At 34.4% G+C, this 21148-nt stretch overlaps 7 protein-coding genes across 7 annotated transcripts; 5 read left to right on the plus strand and 2 right to left on the minus strand.

Moving 5' to 3' along the window:
- The first annotated feature begins 544 nt into the window (after window positions 1-544).
- BX664DRAFT_356981 (uncharacterized protein) lies at window positions 545-10071 on the plus strand. The gene is made up of 19 exons (XM_051547923.1): window positions 545-665; window positions 729-792; window positions 849-931; window positions 999-1605; window positions 1682-1977; window positions 2051-2638; window positions 2707-3015; window positions 3090-4430; window positions 4504-4542; window positions 4614-4835; window positions 4911-5341; window positions 5418-6204; window positions 6293-6593; window positions 6682-6797; window positions 6944-7132; window positions 7213-7713; window positions 7778-7975; window positions 8097-8559; window positions 8626-10071. Exons 1-19 carry the CDS (start codon window positions 612-614, stop codon window positions 9984-9986), a joined length of 7950 nt encoding a protein of 2649 aa, XP_051404008.1. The 5' UTR covers window positions 545-611; the 3' UTR covers window positions 9987-10071.
- A 295-nt stretch (window positions 10072-10366) lies between these two features.
- On the minus strand, window positions 10367-11446 carry BX664DRAFT_327235 (amino acid kinase). The gene has a single exon (XM_051544378.1). It carries the CDS (start codon window positions 11381-11383, stop codon window positions 10514-10516), a length of 870 nt encoding a protein of 289 aa, XP_051404009.1. The 5' UTR covers window positions 11384-11446; the 3' UTR covers window positions 10367-10513.
- A 1926-nt stretch (window positions 11447-13372) lies between these two features.
- Window positions 13373-14534, plus strand: BX664DRAFT_327240 (glutathione S-transferase). Its single transcript, XM_051544379.1, has 4 exons — window positions 13373-13474; window positions 13563-13682; window positions 13751-13871; window positions 13934-14534. The coding sequence occupies exons 1-4, from the start codon at window positions 13460-13462 to the stop codon at window positions 14347-14349; spliced, it is 672 nt and encodes a 223-aa protein (XP_051404010.1). The 5' UTR covers window positions 13373-13459; the 3' UTR covers window positions 14350-14534.
- BX664DRAFT_327245 (uncharacterized protein) lies at window positions 14531-15865 on the plus strand. Its single transcript, XM_051544380.1, has 6 exons — window positions 14531-14687; window positions 14807-14827; window positions 14995-15040; window positions 15137-15265; window positions 15325-15433; window positions 15498-15865. The coding sequence occupies exons 1-6, from the start codon at window positions 14572-14574 to the stop codon at window positions 15680-15682; spliced, it is 606 nt and encodes a 201-aa protein (XP_051404011.1). The 5' UTR covers window positions 14531-14571; the 3' UTR covers window positions 15683-15865.
- Window positions 15866-16399: 534 nt separating this feature from the next.
- Window positions 16400-17896, minus strand: BX664DRAFT_327246 (uncharacterized protein). The gene has a single exon (XM_051544381.1). It carries the CDS (start codon window positions 17714-17716, stop codon window positions 16457-16459), a length of 1260 nt encoding a protein of 419 aa, XP_051404012.1. The 5' UTR covers window positions 17717-17896; the 3' UTR covers window positions 16400-16456.
- A 309-nt stretch (window positions 17897-18205) lies between these two features.
- BX664DRAFT_86791 (uncharacterized protein) lies at window positions 18206-20379 on the plus strand. The gene is made up of 4 exons (XM_051549772.1): window positions 18206-18339; window positions 18411-19058; window positions 19140-19174; window positions 19299-20379. Exons 1-4 carry the CDS (start codon window positions 18237-18239, stop codon window positions 20232-20234), a joined length of 1722 nt encoding a protein of 573 aa, XP_051404013.1. The 5' UTR covers window positions 18206-18236; the 3' UTR covers window positions 20235-20379.
- Window positions 20380-20401: 22 nt separating this feature from the next.
- On the plus strand, window positions 20402-20800 carry BX664DRAFT_244263 (uncharacterized protein; the record flags this gene model as incomplete). The annotated part of the gene is made up of 1 exon (XM_051540242.1): window positions 20402-20800. A coding segment is annotated over one exon (399 nt), but the record flags the coding sequence as incomplete, so codon positions are not given.
- Between the last annotated feature and the right edge of the window lie 348 nt (window positions 20801-21148).

Genomic DNA, 21148 nt, shown 5'->3' on the forward strand with positions numbered 1-21148 from the left:
AAGATGAACCAAAAAGCTGATAGTGACTTTATTATAGGCAGTAATGATGAAAAAGACACCTTTCCAAATTTGGAAGATTGATGATGCACATGTAAAACCTGTTACCTATATATATATATATATGTATGTATTTATGAGAGAGATAAAAAGAGAAAAGTGAAAGTATTGTGATAATATAACATTGAATGAATTAATCAGTTTATTCTACATACCAGTTCCTTGATCCAATTTGTGATTTCAAACACCGTATGTAGAAGGAATATTCTTGGTCAGTAAGCAACTTTTTTTTTTTTGTTGAATCATTGACGGATTAAAACAATGCATTCAGAATATACTTAAAAAAAAAGGACACTCACACGCAAAACAGTAATTTGGATATAACTCCAATTGGTCATATCTATACGCATCATTTAACAAAATCAAAGAGTGAGTGATATTGACTTTGGAAACTCCGATATATTTCCTCTCCATACTTTTTTTTTTCATTTTTACCTTGTCAGATTTTCTTTTTCCTTTTTCTTGTCTTTTTTTTTTTTTTTTTTTTTTTTTTTTTCCATCTTTATACTATTTATTAAACCCAACTGTATGGTTGCAAGCTATTGTTGGTTGTCATGCGCTCAAATACAAAATTGATATTGAGTTTGATCAATCGTGTCGCTGTGCGAGTAAGTTAATCCAATGTTTGAAATAAACTGAATTTAACCTTTTTTTTTTTTTGACACTATAAGTTACCTATTAATAGTGGACGAAAAATTGAAAGCTTGGAACATGATCCTATTGTACAACAAACTGGTAATAATAATATTAATAATAAAGTTTATTTTTTTTTAATGCTTTTATTATTTTAGTGGCTGCCATTATTGAACTTTCAACTTTCAAATTATCGACAATTGCTAATGCTCTTGGCTCCGTTCTGGAAAACGTGTCAAAGGTACAAAATAAGTTGTACAAGTTTTTTTTTATATTATTCACTCAAAATATATCTATTTCTATTATAGCATTATCAACCAACAACAGTGGAATATACTATACCAATCGATGTACTTCAATCACAACTTTTTATTCTTCGTTTACTTTCAGCCTGTATGCAACACCATTGGAAAAGTTATAGAGAACAAGCAAGTCAGTTAGCTCATCAACGTGAAGAAACAGATGCAGCTGCAGCAGCTATTGGAGCGGTAGGTGCTGACTCTTCTCCACGTCAAAGTTTGGATGACTCTTCAACTTATTCTGTACCAAGATCGATGTATATCCCTCCTTTGGACGATGCTTTGGTTTCATTCATCTTGTTATTAATGAACCGTTTTTTGATTCAAGTTCATCAAATGGAAGAAGCCAATGATAATGATCTTAGCTATGATACTACTATGACTGCTCCTTCTATGGATCCTACTCTTATTGAAACCATGTTGGATATTTATAAAGTTGCTGGAAAAGTATTATACTATGTTAGTGCAAGTAACTGGTCTTTCTATTATGCGAAAATCAAGGCTGCTGTACAAGTACTAGGTTCTATTGGTGAAGGTATCGATACCAATCCTCCTGATATTCGAATGTTGGAATGTAGTTGTTTAACAAGACCAAGATTACATACTGTTTTGACTGGTAAGTTTTATATAATATTTATTCATGAACAATCATTTTAATAATAATCGTTTTTTTTTTTCTATATAATATTTAGAACTTAGCCCTTATTATCTTCACATGAAACGACAAGGCAAACTATTATATTCAAAAATGATTCGACGGGCAATTTGGCGTTGGATAGAAACTTATCCAAGTGAATTTGAACAAGTGTGTGCAAGCGATAATCGTTTACTTGGAGGTTCTGAAATCTTGTTTGATATGTGCAGCTCATCAGCCGATACGTCCAAGAAAAAAGCAATCATGTGGCCACTACAAACTATTCTTTTATCATTATCTCCTGATTTATTATTACAAGCCTTTTTAGATAATCCTTCTTCTCAAAACAGACGGGTAAAAAAAAAAAAAAAAAAGGAAAATATTTCTTTTGTATATTGATCATTTAATTTTATTTATTTATTAATAGACAAGTTTTCTTGCTACTTTACGAAAATCTTTGAAAAGTTCAAGAACGGCAGACATTGCAGCATTGTGTTATGTGGATCTATGCAAAGCAGCAACTTATATTCGACCTAATGATGATTCAGTTCTACACCATATTGCAGCAGATATAGATGCGGATTTAAGGGAAAAGATATGGAATGCAACAAACGATAATACTCTAACAACTACTCATGGTTATTCAGTCAATCAACAGGTTCTTACTACTGACTATTTATTGGCTCGATTACGTCTGGATACAAAATCAACACTGATCTCTCTTGTACCCACTTGTTTGGGCGATCGTGCTCCAATTCGATTCAAGTTGGCTCTTGTCAAATCTTGCCTTGCTATTGCAGATGAAGATAATCACCTTGCATGGAATCCTTCCTTGGAAAATATGTATGATCCCTTGTGTTCCATTCTTCGAAAACTATTTATTCAAGCTGTTGGTTATGAACTACGTCCTGGTACTTTACAACAACAAAGAGCTTCCCTTGATCGACGAGGAAACACAGAACTGATTCAAGATATTTTACGATTATACAAAACGGATCCATTGCTTGCTTTACTGGTAATATAACATTTTTTTTTTTGGATTATTAAACTAAAAAAAAAAATACAATCTATTATATTTGATAGAATAATGAACAAGGCGATGAAAATGGAACCATGATGTTATGTATTGCCAATTTATTTCAACATCAAGATCACAATATACGACAAAATGCTGTTGACTGTTTATCCAAATTACATAGCATTGATGCCATTCCTTCTTGGGGTTCATCTACAACTTTAATGTCAAACTTTTGGTCTATCTCTTCACAAGTGATCTTTTCTTTAGCAAGACAAATGTTAGATGAAAAGCAAACTGAAGATGGAATCAAATCTCTTTTGAATCTTGTGATGAAACTACTCAAATCTAGAGCTGAATTTCTTCGGAAACAAATGGTAATAATAATAATATCAGATAACCTTGTTAACCATATATTGATATTTATTCTTAATCTTTTTTTTTTTCATAGGAATCAACAAATGAAGGTGTTAGGGAACGATTACAGGCATCTATCTCTTTAGAAATTGCCTTATTAGTATGTTTTTGCTCTCCCAATCCTGATATTTGTTCAGACAGTATTCGATGCCTTGGTTTGTTATGTGACGAAACTGAATTTGGAAACGATGGTGAAGATCCACAATTGACAGAAATCACCTATATCTGCAACTTGCCTATTTACTTTGATCTTGCCTCTGAAGATTCAGTATTTCTTGGACGAAAGGCTCAACAAAAACGCATTCGAAAATATCTACGTATGATGAATCGACCTACTCCTGGTAATTTGGCTGCTTGGGAAGAAGTTTACAAACGATGGAAAGGATTGATGAAACATATTCGACAACTGGATGACATCAACTCTGATTTTAACAGCAATTCCAAATCATTACAATCTGGCAACAAGGATCGATCCATGAGGAAACGCACAGAAATCGATGATGAAAAACCTACCGAATGGCAAAATTATACTGGCTTCTTAGCATCCCTTGGTATATGTTGTTTGGCCAATGAAGACACATCTACAGGATATGATACTGGTCGCAGCTCTTATTCTGATGAATCAACGGTACACAGCAATGGTCCTATTCATTCATCTTCTCCTAGTGAACCATATAGGATGGTTGATCGATTTATGGCAGAAATGACCGAACTCCTAGTCTCTGATAATGTGTTTATTCGTGAAGGTGCCAAGGATGCACTGGGTAATGATCTGTCTCCTACTCTATATGCAAATCTTTTCCGACATTTGATGTCCATGACTGGCAAATTATTTATGGACAATGAACCTGTTGGTGGTACGACCAATATTTTATTTGTGGAACAAGCTGCATTGGTACTCAAGTTGATTTTGGAGCGTTTGGTCGACCCTAGTGATTGTTTGATGAATATTGAATTTGGTGCTTTTGTTCTCCATTTTACTCGCTATGTTGATGCTCTTCCTGATACCTATGTAAATTTACGGGTCAAAATCAACATTTGCAATTTGGTGGAAGCCTGTTTATTCAAGAAAGAACAAATCGTGATTGGAAATGAAACCCGCTTACGGAATCAAATTTTGACTATTATTAAAGGTTGGACAAGTGATTCTATGACTACAGATGTGGCAAATATGATGTCTCAACAACAAAATGACAAATTACAACGGGATTTGGATCAGGCTTGTCTTCGTGCCATGGTACAACTTTTACATCAACTTCCTCTACAACCTTTGGAACCTGTTCGTACAACTGATGCCTTTCAAGTGAAAAGTCGATTGTTTTATGGATATTTCGAATTCTTCTTGAAATTACTTTCTCGTTGTGGTCAAACAGAGGTAAAAAAAAAAAAAAATTATATCTATCACTTAAATATCTAAATGCATTTTTTTTTCTCTCTGTTTCTTTTAGTCATCTCATGGGAATAAGGATACTACTTCTACTAGCAAAGTAAGTACACTGAGCGATTAAATCTATTTAGATGATTTTCCATTGATCGTTTTTCTTTTTATCATCTATAGGAAATGGCACCCTTGAAGAATTATACAGTCGCTGCTATGACGAATTTACTCAATGCCAACATTGATGCAGGTCTCAAATTCTCCTTGGCAATGGGTTATCATGGTGATCCAAGTACAAGAACCGCTTTTATCCAAGTGCTTACCAATATTTTGAATCAAGGAGTGGAATTTGACACTTTGGCTGAAAATGTGACTACAGATCGTTATGATAGATTATTAGATGTAAGAGTTGAAAAAAAAAAATAATAGATCAAGGAAAATGACAATGTTTAATCATCCTGTTATTTAAATCTATAGATGCTTGTGGAATCAGATATGGAAATTGCTTTATCACTATGTGAAGTTTGTCCTTCCATGGATACAACTGGACTTGCTGAAGTACTTTTGGCTTGTTTTGAATCAAGGCGCAAGGAACTTATGTTGATGAAGGCTGTTATAGAAAAAGAAGTGGCTACAACGGAACAAGAAGCAACATTGTTACGTGGTACGACAATGGGAATCAAGCTTATATCAACTTTTGCCAAAACTCTTTGTTGGGATTACCTTCGAAAAACTCTTCAACCGGTGCTGGAAGCTATCAACGAATGGAATGATGATGAAATTGCATTTGAATTGGACCCACGCAAGTTTGCTTCAGGTGATGATTTGAATCGAAACAAGGCCAATGTGATCCGTACCACTGAATTACTACTAGACGCTATTTGTACTTCTGCTGATGATGCTCCAAAGTAAGTTGTTAAGAGAGGTATCTAACATATATACATATATGTATATTAATTATTTTTTTTTGAATTATTTATGTAGAGCTTTTCGACAGGAGCTACATTTAATTGTTGAAGCAGTACGAAAACGATTTCCCGAAGCTAAATATACTGCTGTTGGTGGTGTGGTGATCCTACGACTATTCGGTCCTGCTATTGTCTCACCAGAACATGCTGGATTTGCCAGGACAGCTATACCCAGAAACAACAAGGTTCGAAAACTTCTTCTTCAAGCTACACGTGTGATTCAAAATCTTGCCAGCAATATTCTCTTTGGATCCAAGGAAACACATATGATTGTCCTGAATGACTTTTTAACCAACAATATATACCGAGTCACCAGCTTTTTACGTGAAATATCATCTTTACCGAAAGAATCTGATAATGAAGAACTCTGCAACACAGTACGCATGGATCAAAATGGATATATTCGACTACATCGCTATCTTTCTGATAACATCGAACGTATGTCTCGTGATCTATCTAGTCGACGAGCGAAGAATTCATCTACTGGAAACACACAATCGTTGCTGGATTTGAAACGTACTATGGATCGACTTTCCAACCTTTTGGCACAATTGGGTCAACCATCTGAAATATCTGATTATAGTGTGACTCATTCTCGACGATCTACCAATACAGTTGCTGATCAACAGTTCAACGAATTTATGAAACGAAATGCTCATAGTGATACATCTGGTGTTAGTTCTACCAACTTTTTCTTTCTTGGTGGTACCTCCAAAGCTGGACATCCCGTTTTTTACCTTATTTCTCGAAACATTGATGCAGAATATATGGATTTTGAATTAGCCACTTATTACATGCTCAAGGTAAAAAAAAAAAAAAAAAAAAAAAAAAGTAGAAATGGTTTTATTGGCAATCAAATGGACTCTAATTATTATCAATTTCTTTTTTAAGGTGATGGAGCCCCATTTAAGCAGTCCCTTTGAACTTCTATTTGACTTGACTTACTTTGATTCAGGATGCGAATTTCCTACCCATTGGTTATCCCTTTTCTTTCAATTGATCGGTAATTGGTTAAATGATTATCTGGTGTGTCTTAATCTATACAACCCTAACACTCATCTACGGTCCTATATGCGGCGTTTCCCTCGGGCAATTCTAAATAAACTGGTCAAGCGGATCAGATTTGTGTTGACTCTATCAGATTTATATGAACGTATTCCTCCTAGTGAACTACGTATTCCCAAATATACTGGTAAGATTAAAAAAAGAAATCCTTTTTACTTTTATTTTTTTTTTTGAAAAAAAAAAAACGATTCTCATATATATTTATCTTTCAATAGCCGAAATCGAAAAGGAACCTGCCACTGTATTCTATCCTGTTACGAGACAGACCAATCTCAAATCAACTTTACCTGTCACTGTCAAGATCAGTACAGAACATATTCAAATTATTACGGTAATAGTCAAAGAAAATCATGAGGAATCTCTCTCTCTCTCTCTCTCTCTCTCTCTCTCTCTCTCTCTCTCTCTCTTTGATGTCTTCTTTTTACTTATGCCTTTTTTTTTTTTGTATGTCATCTTTGATATATATATATTATCTAGGTTCGACCTATTGATCTTGTTTCAAACTTTAATACTGTGTTGAAGGATATATACCATATATCGGTTCTTGAAGATATCAAAGCATTACCTAATTCCAAACAGGATAACGTTGGTGAATTATCATTCAAGTATGAACATGGCAAGGCGGCAATGGTATTATCTAGTCCAAAGCGTGATTCGATGTTGGCTGTAAGTGAATAAATAATGAAAATGAATCATTCATAAATAAAGATGAGCTAACTTTATGTTTAATGTGTTGTATTCACTAGCTCTTACGGTACAACAAGCAAAATTATGAAAGAAATAAACCTGGTGGTATTCATGAACGACCCTTACGACCAAGTGATGTACCTGGACGTCTACTCAGCATGGCATTACTCAATATTGGACATGAAGATCCTGCTATTCGATTAGCATCTTATAATCTTCTGCATTCACTTAGCATCACTTTCCGGTTCGATCTTTCCAATCAACTACTCAATGCCCAAGATCTTTGTATACCAGCGAATAGCACCGACTTTTTAATCAGTATCAGTGAACGATTAGCAGCCTCTGAACCTCAACTTACTCTGGACTTTTTAAGTGAATGCTTAATTGGTTTCCACAAATCATCTGAATCAATGCGACAGCTATGTTTGGATTATGCTTCTCCATGGTTACGAAATCTTGCCATTTTCATTCGACATACACCTGATGATCATAACAAGAATTTATCCAAAGCGACGGATATTATTAGACTTATGATTGAACTGACAGTCAGTTATCCCGATGTAAGAGAAAATATCGAATATATAAAAAAAAAAATAATAAGATGCTTATGATTTTTTTTTATAGATGTATAAACATGTACAAGCGAAAATTTGGAAACCTTTGGGAAAAGTGGACGATATTATCAATGTCATCTTGGACTCATTTATTCAATTTGCTGTGGAACATGGTGTTGGATCACCTCAAGCAGAAGCCATGGCTGATACTTTTGTTACTCTATCAAGTGTTACTGTGCGTGGTAAAGTGATTAGTCGACTGAGAAAGGTAAAAAAAAAAAAAAAAAAAAAAAAAAAAAAAAAAAAAAAAAAAAAAAAAAAAAAAAAAAAAAAAGGGATATCTTTTTTTTTTTTTGTTGATAATTGACATTTATGATATTTGTGGTTAGGTTTTACAATGTACTTCTCTACGACCTTGTCGACATCTCACCGATCATCCTGCTTGGACAGAAATCATCATCTTACTTCGATTCATTTTGATGCTTTCATTTAATAACGCTAGTCCCGTCAAACCACATTTACCTGAACTATTTCATATTGTGTCTCTCTTGGTTGGAAATGGGTCAGTCATGGTTCGTGCGTCTGTACATGAATTAGTTGTCAACATCATTCATACTCTATGTACAGCTACCTCATTACCTGATGATCAAGTTCAGAAACTTCATTTTATTCTCAATGATCTATGTGACAGTAAGAATCGAATTTACTTTGGACTTACAAAACATCATACCAGTTCTCTTACCATTAATTCGGATACAATGACTGATCATTTTGGTGCAATGAACCTTTCCTCACTTGAAAGCATGATTCGACTCTTATTGGAGGCCTTACATTTCGGTGCACCATCTATTGGTATGTGACTAATGATGATGATTTATTATTTTACTTGTTGATTGACTTTTTTTTTTTTGTTAATAGATATTGCAAATATGTGGCGAGCAAGATGGATGGGACTTATCACTAGTACAGCATTCCAATTCAATCCAGCTATTCAACCACGATCATTTGTTGCTTTGGGTTGTCTTGCAACAGATGAAGTAGATGATGATCTTATTTATCAGATTTTGGTGGCATTACGAGGTGCACTTGCTATTTTTAACGAAACAGATGCCAGTTTGATTATCAGCATTATGATGTGTCTCAGCAATATCATTGACAATTTACCAAGTAGTTCACGTTACCTTCATCCGATCTTTTGGTTGGCCATTTCTCTTGTGGAAATGAATCATCCTGCTACGTTTAAGACTGCTGTACGATTTATGCAATCTGTGCTTCGGGCTCTCGATCGTCACAAATTCTTTATTCAACGACCTATGGCTGAATTCTTATTGGAGACTCGTGCGCCACTGTCAGATGTTTCTCGTGAATTGGACTTTGTGAATGGGATCAGTTTTGATAATCATTTCTCCTTTGCTGTGGCCGGCATTCTTTTCAAGGGCGTACAACAACAAAAAAGCAACAATAATAATAACAGCAATAACAATAGCAACGGTAACAACAATAACAACAACGGCAACAATGACTCGGAAAGCGATATGGATGTGGTTTACGAATGTTTAACGACGTTTTTGGAAATTGATTGCAAACGATGCTTAGAACAGCAAAATACTGTGGAAGCGAAATCATTGGGATACCTTGTGGGTTTATTACCATTGGCATCCAGGAACAATGCTCTACGAGAACTTTTACGATTGGCTGGTATCAACGATGTGGATCTGGATGGAATCAATTTCTGGTCAGGAGCTGCTCTAGGTTTTGGTGCTGGTGGAGGAGGAGGAGGAGGAATAGGAATGTCTGCCATTCCAGGTATTCCCAACGGTACTGCTGGTAGGAGTGGACTCATAGGTCATCTTCGTATCTTTGATGCTTTGGAAATTCCTGATAATACAACGGCTCTTCTTTTGGTATCCTTCCTGGTGACAATGCTTAACACGGCGGAAAATGAAGCTGAACGATTATTCTTGTATTCATTCCTTTCTGAAGCCTCAGTGTCGATTCCTGAAGTATTTGCTTTGGTCTATGAATCTCTTTTACCCAAGATGAATCAAATGGCCATCAGTAGTCAGAACTATGCTGTGATTGATGCTGTCAAAGGAATCCTGATGACGGCATGTTCGGAACCGGCGTTTTATCAACCTATCAATCGAAAAAGTCAAAAGGCATATTTGGATGAATTAGGTTTCTCTGCTCTTGGTGATCCTTCCTTTGGTGCTTCCAAGACAAATGTTGCAACCAATGCTCAATTGATCAGCAAGTTATTAGAACGAATTACTGACTAGACATATAGAAATGGGATTAGAACAAAGTTGGATACCGTTATTGTTATCGTATTTTTTTTTTCTTAGTATTTTTTTTTTTTTTTTTTTTTTTTTACGTACATATTATTCATTCTACATATACACACTTTTATATATACTCTTTTATTATTATTATTATTATTATTTTATTATTTTATTATTATTATTATTATTCTCATTATACTCATATACACCCTTTTAATAAAATAAAATAAAGTTATCCTGGTTGTATCGAATTTTGATGCTGAGGAAAATAAAAAAAAGTAGTGAACTCTTTTTTTTTTTTAAAAAAAAAAAAAAGATTGAAATCGTCTATCTTGGAGTATGGATGAAGAAGCATCAATGTATATAGATAGTACACAAAAGAAAAAAAAAGGTAAGATTTATTATATCGTGTATGCAACATATGGTAGATTATAAGAGTGAATGAATAACTAGATAAAGAGTGAAATAATAAAACGAATCGAACTAACTAATAATAAATCTAATCTATACTTGACAGGAAATTCTTAGTTGTTTGTAAATAATGTCAAGGAGACTTGATCCAAAGGGGAGTCATCACCAGTTAGTAGAGGTTGAAGAGTGATTGCGTAAGGAACTTCTTTTGAGCCAGCTTGACAAATGATCACTTCAGGTACCGATGTATCTTGTAATATCCGTCTGATCCAGATCACTTTTCCATTCATGCCACCCGTTACGTCGATCGATTTGTTTGTATTAGCCAAAAAAAGTTGATTATCCAGTGTATTATTGATATGTTTGATCAAAGTTGCTTTAGGATTTGTTTTGGGATCATCTGAATAGATGCCTTGGACATCAGTGACAAAGATACATCGAGCCACATTAGACAAATGAGAGGCCAATTCATACATGAGCACATCACCGGAAAGGATGGTGCAGCCCAAGGATGTGTCCAAGACAGCATCACCAAAGAGAAGAGGAATAAAACCAAGAGACACAAGTTGGTGGACACGAACACATAACCGATGACTTGATTCCTGACTGGGGAGACCTTGATTTGTTTCCACATGGTCAAACGCCGGCACGGTACAAACAGGAAGACCCAAGGCAAGTAGACGTTCAAGTAAATGGTGATGAAGTGTATCGACATGTTGTCTTGTGAGAGCAAATCCAAACTTTTGTTGTTCTATAGTATCATGTAACCAACCACGCTTGATGTGATATTTTTTCGCTGGAGGATGTCCAAAACTACCAGCACCATGAATAAGAATAAGATCATGACGGTCAGGTAGCTGTTGTAAATGCTGATAGGACTGAAATACTTGATCCACTAGACGATCCAGATCGCATGATAACTGATTCACATTCTTTTTATTTGTAATAGCGGCTCCTCCTAATTTAACAATAACTGTTGGCATAACAACGCGATCAGGAAAAAAAAAAAAAAAGGATGAGAAGAAGTGCAAAAAAAAAAAAAAAAAGAAAGGTTAAAGAAGTTCGAGTTCAAATACCGCATTGAACTTGTGATTTTTTATTTTTTTTGTCATACTCTTATTATTCAGTAGGATCAAAAGAAAAAGTAATGATCTCTTAGATCAAAAGGAAATCATGTTATTAGAATTATTATAGATATGATGATCTATCGTACAAATTATATTTCTTTTCGTCGTTTGCATATATATATATATATATATATTTCATTGTAAGCTCTAGGAACAAAAGTCTATCAATGCACATCGGTTTCAAATTCCGTTGTTATTTTGTTACTGCATCATCTTGATCATCAGTTTATTGATGACTCCTCAATCAAAACTAATCGTCAAGTAAAAAAAAAAAAGTTTTAAATCCAAAAAAACGAGGTAATCACTAATGAAACATCCAGGTCAGTTTACCTCCCCTTACTTTTCCATTTAATTGTTAATGATTTGATTTACCGCCAATCAAAAATCACCAAAATCAAGACCTAATGCATCTTTTTTTTTCTTTCTTTTCTGATTTCGACTATTTTTCTTTTTTTTCTTCTTTCGCTTTTCTTCCCTATTTTTTTTTTTTATTCTTTTTGTCAGTTTTCACTTGATAAGGTTCACTTCACCACCTTTCAACCTCAATAGCGATATGGCTATGACTCCAATGACAATGGCTTATCCAGCTTCAGTCCCTCCTCCACCATTACAACATCATGTCATGCCTACCTCTTATTATCCTCATACATTGATGGCAACTCCTTATACTGCACCAAGTAAGTATTCTTTTTAAGGAAAGAAAAAGATAATCTACTAACTGGTTCATCTTTTTATTATTATTATTATTATTATTATTTTATTCTATGTATTACTAGCGTTTTATCCCAGTACAGTACCTATGCAACATCAAGTTCCAGGTCCAATGGTAGTTTCATATCCCGGATATTATGAAAACAGAGGTTGTTGTGATTGTACTGATGGTTGTTGTTTATGCACTTGGTATGTTAAAACTTTTGAAAAAAAAATATATATCATTTTCTGATTTTATTTTTATTTGTATAGTTTGACGGCCCTTTGTTGTGCGTTATGTTGTTGCGAAGATGAACAATGTGTTTGCTGTTATTGATCGCTAGACTATGATGATTGGTTGTACCCAAGTCACAAGAATGGAATCGCTTTTGGAACCTCTTATGTAGTAATTATATTGGTTTTATTTACTAGCTTGTCCCGTGATGATGAAAACAAAACTTTATACCACATACAAATACTTTCAAAGTTTTTTTAATTCTCAACTCTATTTATACTATTTGTACATTTTAATAAAATATATATCTTTTATATTCATTTTCATTTTCATTTTATATTTTTGTGATATACAAGAATGGAGGTGACCAAATGATGGAAGTCTTATTATAATCATTGGTGTATCACTGAATAAAATCTTGTTTTATTTCATCTTTGTCAAAATGTAGATATAGAAAGAATATGTCTTTTACCTTCCATATCCTGTAATTTGACAGTACTGAATTAAAAAAAAAAAAGAAAAAAAAAGAAAAGAAAAAAAAAGAAAAAAAAAAAAAAGAATACAAAAAAAAATACATGATAGTTACGCGCGGCGATTCAACAACACGTAAAAAAGCATGTGGTACCATTGGATTGATCCAAGCCTCACTTTTTCTGAAGACATTGAATAAGATTGTTCCGAGTTTGGTTTTTTTTTTTATGCTTCCCGTGAAAAAGAAAATCCGAAGTTACCGGAAAATCAATCATACTTTCTTTTAATATATTGTCTATCATAAAAAAAAAAAAAAAAAATCAATGTAGCCTACCATTGGATGATCTACCTTTATTATTAACGCTTTTTAAATGAATGAAGATGTCAATCTAGCTAAGCAAGAAAAAGGCGGCATGTGAAGCTTATCGTGTGAAAAAAAAAGAGCCGAGTTTTTTTTTTATATCCCCTTTTTTCTTTTTCTCTCTCTCTCTTTTACTTTTTTTTTCTAGTATATATCTATATATATAATATTCCACATGGCTTCTGAAGAAGTAAGTGAAAATAAACAATTGACCCCTGTTCGCTTAAAAAAAAAAAAAACCTCAAAGGACCTTACACGCATTCTCTCTATTTTGATAGTCAAAACCCATTTTGTATAATTACTTCCGCTCGTCTGCTAGTTATCGTGTTCGTATTGCTTTGGCATGGAAAGGCATTGATTATGAATATCGTGAAATTAGTCTCTTGACTGGAACAAATGTAAGACTTTTCTTTTTATTATTATTATTATTATTATTATTAATATGATATCTATTTCTTTACTTTAGGAATCTGATGAATACTTAAAAGTAAATCCTTTTGGTAAGGTACCTGCTTTTGTTACAAAGGATGGAAAAGTATTGGTTCAAAGTGAAGCTATTATGGATTATCTTGAAGAAATCAAACCAGGTAAAAAAAAAAAAAAAAAATAGAATAATGATAAACTAAATTTCACTGATTGTTTGATTTAGAAAGACCCATGTTACCAAAAGGAGCGATTCATCGCGCTCAAGTACGTGCCATTGTGCAAGCCATTGCTTGTGATATCCATCCACTACAAAATCTCGCAGTATTGAAACATGTTGCAGGTGATGATGTCGAAAAACGAACGGAATGGGCTAACTATTGGATCAACAAAGGATTCACTGGGTTGGAAACGATGTTGGAACAAACGGCTGGTACTTATTGTTTAGGTGATCATATTACAATGGCTGATATGTTCTTGGTCCCCATGGTGCAAAATGCTCATCGATGGAAAGTTGATATGAAGCCATTCCCCTTGATTACTCGAATTAACAATACTTTATTGACTCTTCCCGAATTCAAGTCTGCTCACCCTTTCAATCAGCCTGATTGTCCTGATGAACTCAAGAAGAATGCCCCATAGTGATTAGTATTAGTATCAGTTATATATATTATTATCATTTAGTATAGGTTGTCTATCCTCTTTTTTTTTGAAATAAAATTATATCAGTTGCAGCGTGATTGTAATGGTGATCTCGCGGAATTTGAATACTTCTTTTCTGCACTTTCGATACACTTCCATGCTTTTTTCTTCATTTTCTTCTCCTCCTTTGTCTTTTTTTTTATCATTCCTTCTTTTTATACCATGAGTCTCAACTGTGCTATGCTCTCACATGATCGTCAGTCTGTGATTCCCTTACCTCAAGAAAAAGCCTTTTTTACTCAAAGTAGTATTAAACTCGTATTGGATTGCTCAGAGGAGTAAGTATTATCACTAATGTATACTTGTTTTACTTTAATTTATCTCCTTTCTTCACCTATTTATATCATTCATCTTCTTCTTTTTTTTTTTTTTTCTTTTTTTCTTTCTCTCTTTGTAGTGGCTACCCTGGGAATTCATCGTAAGAAAATTAAATATCATTCAAAGAACTCTTCATTGACCTGCGCCTCTTTATTTCTTTTTATTTTGGCTTTTTGACCTTGTATTATTCCTCTCTCTTCTTCTTTTTTATTATTATTATTATTATTATATATAATTATGTTTGTGGACACAAAATGTATAAAAAAGTGGATACTGGTCAAGTCAAGGTTTAATTTACCTTTCCAATCAAAGAGTAAGTAACTTTTTTTTTTTTGATTATTATTATTGTTATTTTTAGTTCCTGTAGACAATGATTTTTATGATTTTTACATTTAATCCCATGTTTTAGATTGTCTTTATTGCCCAAAAACCCAACGATTCATTGCAATCTTTGAATATCCCGATTCTTCATTTGAAAAACTGGAAACTGGAACAACCATGGTTTGGTGCCAATTATATTGAAGGAATCGTTTTACCGGTAATAATAATTCTATGTGGGAAGATTTGGTTATCATTTCTAATACTCTTTGATAATAGGTATCAGGTGGTGGGCTCTTGAAAAATGGAAAGTTGAGACTCACATTCACTGAGGGTGGTGCCATTGAATTTACAACTATACTTCAAGCATTATATGAACGATTAGCAGGTAAATTTTTTAATCAAAGAGATGTAAATATTGTAGATAACATTTGTTTTGATTTGTTATATAGAAACGAACGAAATGCCATCTCATTTTGAACCTCTACCGACATATCAATCCGAATCATCTTCTTCAACAGCCATGCCAGAGTATTCTCAACAACAATCTACAACATCAATGTCATTACCATCACAGAGAGTTGCAGATGAAGAAGATGATTTGCCGCCTAGTTATGACGCCATTCATCAATCTTGAACACTATTCCTTTGTTGCATTATGTAGGCCAATAATATAGAATTTAGTTATATAGTTGATTTAGTTTATATAATGTGTTATTGATTGACTCTACTAAGTGTTTGTTAATAAAACTGATTGTACCTATATTTTTTTTTAATTAAACACTTGGAAAATCGTTGGCAGGTGTTTTCTACTTCGTTATATGTTATACAATACTTGAAAAAGTTTGATCATCATCATTTAGGCTTCTTTTTTAGAAATAGATGTCTTGTTCATGTTGAAATCATCCAAAAGTGTTAGAGGCATCTATATACAATAATAATAATAATAATAATAATAATAATAATGTGATTAGAGGCGTCAACCATGATCATCTTCCTTGAAACCACCCTTCTTTACCGTCTATTGCTATTTTGTGGGACAAATGATCATTTTCAATAATAATAATAATAATAAAAATAAAAAGGTGGAAGGTTTCTTTATACAATCCATCTATATATGCTCTTGTGTTTCCCATAACTATTCCTTTCCAACATGTCATATAAAATTTATTTTTTTGTTCTTATTTTTCAATTTAAATAAAAAAAGTATTTGTCATTGTTTTATTGATAAATATATATATATATAGATATGCATGTATGTATGTATGATAAAGAATAATAACTATATAGGAATATATTTGTACAGATGATAAAATAGCATAATAATAATAATAGCAATAATAATAATAAGAAGAAGAAGAAGAAAGGTAAAGAGGTGATACACTGAACGAAACAAACCTTTTTTTTTCCGTCATCCAAAGGAACTAACAATATTGGCCAATTGAATCAAACTGTTTGATGATGGTGAGGATGATGACGATGATGATGACGATGATGAAGTGTCACCTTCGTTTTGTTGAGTAGAAGATGATAAAGGTAATTTGGAAGAGCTATTCTTGTTGATAGGTGTAGGATTCAATAATGTTGTGGGGTTAGTGTTCGGACATTCTGTGTATATCAAAGGACGATGTTGGTAAAAGATATCTGTTGAAGCTGAATTGATGTGATGAAAAGGACGATGATGCTGATGTCCTGACTGATAGTCATTTGAAGAGGATGATTGAAAAGTTGTTGTTGATGGTGAAGGTAAAGTTGTAGGTACCGGTAAATTGAATGTTCTTCTTTCTGTTGAAGTAGATATTGATGACAAAGATGACGATGATGATGATGTTGATGAAGACATTGATGATCTCAAAGGTGGTGGTAATAATGGCAATAATAATGATGATGATGATGAAGAAGAAGAAGATGATGATGATGCTGGTGGCGGTAGGACTGGTGTAGTAGTGGTAGTAGTAGTAGTAGTAGTAGTAGTTGGACCGTTGTTTCTAATATTTGTCGATTGATAAACAACACCTGTTGATGAACGAGAAGGTGTATGAGACTGTATAAGAGGAGAAACAATTGAAGACGTATTTTCCAAAGAAGAGCGAGTATCTAGTAGAGAGGGTAACATAGGAGGAGGAGAAGATGGAGTTGATGGAGAAGATATATTGGGGGAATGACCAACTGATGAAGATGGTGAAGCGTGAGACATATGTTGGTGATGTTGATGATAAAGTCTAGATTGGTGATAATTGCGAAGATGTTGATCAATAGTCAAAGGAGCAGTGGAATCAGAAAGGATCCTATGGTGAGCATGAAGTTTTGGTTGGGATCTATTATCAGGGTGTTTCTTTGTTCTTCTTGATTTGGGCGACATGTGAGTTCGATAATGTTGCATCATATTGTCTTGACGAGAAAATCGAGATTGGCAACCAGGAAACAAACAAGGGAAATTCTTTTCACCAGTATGAATTCTATGATGACGAGCAAGATGTCCACTTGTAGTAAAGCTTTTAAAACATCCAGGTTCATTACAGATATATTTTCTTCTTGTTGTTGATATTGTCGTTGTATCATCCATTATCGTATCTTCCTGTGGAGGCATTTCTTGATGGTGGTTGAGTATACTAACTTGTCGTCCAGAAGAATCCACAATAGACAGAGTAGAATTATCGTCTTGAGGCATGGTGAAAAAGGTTGTAGGTAATTTGTGTTTGTGTAAAATAATATATATATATATTTATATGTGTATGCGTATATATATATAGATATAATGTGTATGTATAAATGAAGAAAAGTGAGAATGAATAACAAAGTAATTATGTTAAATAAATATATAAATATTATATAACAAAGCAAAACAAGAGAAAGAGTAGATGAGACCCTTTTGAATTTTTTTTTTTTTTCACTTTTTTACAGTCGAGAAAATTAGGTCGGGCTAGGTTAGTTAAACATAAGTCACCAAAATGGAAATGGATCAAATGAATTTTAATTGGGTCAAGTTTTTCAATGTGGGCCAACTCCGCGAAAATGGGTCAAGCTGGCAGAAGTGGATCAGGTCAGTGAAATTGAGTCATCCTTTTATTTTTGATTTCCTTTTTTGGATTAGCACGAGAAATGACTCCAAGATCAGGTCATGCTGTATTTCAGTCTTTTTTTTTTCCTGTCTTTTTTTTTTTTTTTTTCCTCTTATCTTTATATCTATCATGGCACGTACCGTACAAAATTTCATCAGAAATAAAAAACTACAAAAACAACAAAAATTACTGCAACAAGAGCAAGATGCTGATACAGACGATGAACAACCAGGTATGTTACTTTTTATAATTCTCTTTCTGAATCAGCTAATATCATTTAATAATTTTCCCATTATTTGGTAGCGAACAAGCGACAGAAAAAAGCTATTTCTAAACAGACTACCAAACGACGCCAGGCTAAGGACGAAAAGAAAGAAAAGCAAACTGCCAACCAAGGTCGAAAAGAAGCTCTTCAACTAGAAAACCCAAATCGCAAACCGTGTCCCACATGTATCGCTGCTGGGCGTCATGAATTGGCAAAAACTCATTCACGCTCCTCAAGTAATTTATGTCCTGATCAGAAAAAACGACAAAAGGTCAAGAACGAAGAACTTTCTGGTGCTCCTCTCCGAACTCACACGATCAAACATGGCCTGTATGGTTTACTCCTAGATATGACCGATGACGAAAAGACTCAGTTTGTTCAAGGTGTGGAAACTGTTGTGGATTTCAATCGCCAACTTGTGATCAAGGGTCATCTCTTTTTATTATATTTCTTCACATATCGTCTTGATGCCGGGTTACCTTTGCTCTCATGTTTCTTTCAACAAGCTTTCTTCTATGGTATCTTCCAGTTACTACTAGGTGGCAAATTCACCAATCAGTCGACTTTCGATGCTGCAACACGTGATAATATCAATTTTGTATTTCGTCGATTTATCCAGCAATTTCCTCTGGCACGATGTGAAAAGGTGTCCTCCCCTATTGGTCGATCTCCAATTGCTTTCAGTGGTATTCTATCCTCAACAGCACAAACCTATTCAACTCATCTCCTTTCTCATGTTGTCGAAAATTTTGATGGATTCTATATAGCATATTTACAAGGCCGCCTTCGACGCATGATTCCTGTAAGTATATCTACAAGAACAGTAAAGGCAAATCAGTACAAATCTTCTCCTTCTCATCTCTCTTTTTTTTTTTTTTTTTTTTTTTTTTTTTTTTTTTTTTTTCTTTTTTTTTCCTCATGTGTAGGAACTGACACAAAATCATGCTATGCGGTTTGCTCACTTTGTTTACCAATCCACCGTCAATGATGACAAGTTCCCTCCAGTTTGGCCAGAAATTGAATACGATCCAGCTATTGACGACAAGCTCAATGAATCACTGTTGACGATCATGGATGAAGCAAGTACCGAATGGAACAATATACATGAATTGATTACTACGGAAGAAGCTCGACGTCGAAGTGTACAAGCATCTCGTGGCTCGTCTATAGCTAGCTCATCGACAGACCCACTCCCGGAGTCAACGGACATCCCGTCTCCAGCCTCAAGTGTAGGAAGTATAGGTATGACACAACTGGACCTTGAAATACCAAATCCTGTACATTCAGCGAAATCTATTACGACTGCAACAATCTCCTCCTATCCAGAATTTTTCTTACCTGTCATGTTTGATATCTTACGCAAGATGGAACAATGGAATCAAATAGACTCTCAACTACCGGCCATACCTCAGAATGAAGCAAAACGCACGTGGACATATCATCTTTTATCTGGATTGCCTGAATGGACACGATTAGACCATCGCCGCCGATCATCGTTGACTCGCGCTATTACAAATATTATCAATGAAGGTGCACGATTTATTCCAGAGAAATTACCTGCTGGCTTCAGCGCTGAATCTATTATGCATATACAAAACGCCATTACTACAGCACAAACAGAGATTCGCGAAGGAAGATTTGCACCACCAGTATATCTGACAAAGCAGCAAGCAAGACTATTCACTATCATACCCATTCCAGGACTCACACGCAAATATATACACATCGATCATCAATCTCTTGGAACAGTACTAAAACATTTTGGTCTAGGACGTTTGGCTAGCCCATCTTCTACACCGATCCCACCAAATCAGCCTCACCCGAATTTTAATATGTTTGACTTGCGGAAGCTTAAAAGGTAAGAAAAGAAGAAGAATGATCTAGTACTAATCTGGTTTTGTTTCATTGAACTAGACATGGAATTTTCGAAAACAGTTTTACGACAGATGGCTATGCAACCTCCTTTCCCTTCAAAAAAATAGTGAATCAAGACCGATTGCCTTCTCTTTCGATTGACGATATTACCAGTGAAGATATGCAAGAATGCAAGGTATGGGGGGTAGACCCTGGGGTTACTGAAGTCTTCGTGGCTGTCGACAATAGCGATCCTTCCGAACGACACCAGGTACGAAAGTTTTCCTCAGCAGAGTATTACGTGAAAGCTGGATATAAAAAAACGAACAACACTATTTGTGAAACGAAACAATCTCAAAATATCGATCGACTTGAATCTTCAATACCGTCGCCCAAAACAAGCAGTATGGATGGTATACAATTGTATATTGAACGATTACTTGATGTTTTACCCCAATTGGTCCAATTCTATGGCACTGAAATACAACGGCTGCGATTCCTCAATTACATCGGGAAACAAAAGGTACAAGACGAAAGGATAAATATCTTTGTTAATGGCGGCAAGAAATACAATCCGGATCCTGGTCATCAACCCAGTGAAGCAGTTGTCATGGCTCGAACTAGAACAGATGGAACGACACGAAGAAAAAGAAGACGTCCACCACCGCCATCCTCTTTTGATGATCAACTACCACCATCCTCATCTGATGAACAGCCTCCATCTACAGCAAAGGAATCAAAATTGTAAGTAGTCTTTTTTTTTTTTTTTTTTTTTTTTTTTTTTTTTTTTTGGTAGGATCGAGGACAGATAGACAAACACCTTTTTTTTTTTTTTTTAGGAACAAGTGGAAAAAACTTCCTTTTAGTCAAACACCAAGCAATATAACCACTGTCGTATGTGTAGGGGATGGATCATTTGGAA

The sequence above is a fragment of the Halteromyces radiatus genome (genome assembly GCF_025201355.1).
Source record: "Halteromyces radiatus strain CBS 162.75 chromosome Unknown BX664scaffold_2, whole genome shotgun sequence".
Taxonomy (NCBI): domain Eukaryota; kingdom Fungi; phylum Mucoromycota; class Mucoromycetes; order Mucorales; family Cunninghamellaceae; genus Halteromyces; species Halteromyces radiatus.

Coding starts and splice junctions, on each gene's coding strand:
- BX664DRAFT_356981 (XM_051547923.1), top strand. CDS start 612: ATGCGCTCAAATACAAAATTGATATTGAGTTTGATCAATCGTGTCGCT. Junction 6,798..6,943: donor AACATATTCAAATTATTACG/GTAATAGTCAAA, acceptor TATATTATCTAG/GTTCGACCTATTGATCTTGT. Junction 8,560..8,625: donor TTTCGGTGCACCATCTATTG/GTATGTGACTAA, acceptor TTTTGTTAATAG/ATATTGCAAATATGTGGCGA.
- BX664DRAFT_327240 (XM_051544379.1), top strand. Junction 13,683..13,750: donor GTCTCTTGACTGGAACAAAT/GTAAGACTTTTC, acceptor TCTTTACTTTAG/GAATCTGATGAATACTTAAA. Junction 13,872..13,933: donor TCTTGAAGAAATCAAACCAG/GTAAAAAAAAAA, acceptor TGTTTGATTTAG/AAAGACCCATGTTACCAAAA.
- BX664DRAFT_327245 (XM_051544380.1), top strand. CDS start 14,572: ATGAGTCTCAACTGTGCTATGCTCTCACATGATCGTCAGTCTGTGATT. Junction 14,688..14,806: donor GTATTGGATTGCTCAGAGGA/GTAAGTATTATC, acceptor CTCTCTTTGTAG/TGGCTACCCTGGGAATTCAT. Junction 15,041..15,136: donor TTTACCTTTCCAATCAAAGA/GTAAGTAACTTT, acceptor CCCATGTTTTAG/ATTGTCTTTATTGCCCAAAA.
- BX664DRAFT_86791 (XM_051549772.1), top strand. CDS start 18,237: ATGGCACGTACCGTACAAAATTTCATCAGAAATAAAAAACTACAAAAA. Junction 18,340..18,410: donor TACAGACGATGAACAACCAG/GTATGTTACTTT, acceptor ATTATTTGGTAG/CGAACAAGCGACAGAAAAAA. Junction 19,175..19,298: donor GCCTTCGACGCATGATTCCT/GTAAGTATATCT, acceptor CCTCATGTGTAG/GAACTGACACAAAATCATGC.
- BX664DRAFT_327246 (XM_051544381.1), bottom strand. CDS start 17,716: ATGCCTCAAGACGATAATTCTACTCTGTCTATTGTGGATTCTTCTGGA.
- BX664DRAFT_327235 (XM_051544378.1), bottom strand. CDS start 11,383: ATGCCAACAGTTATTGTTAAATTAGGAGGAGCCGCTATTACAAATAAA.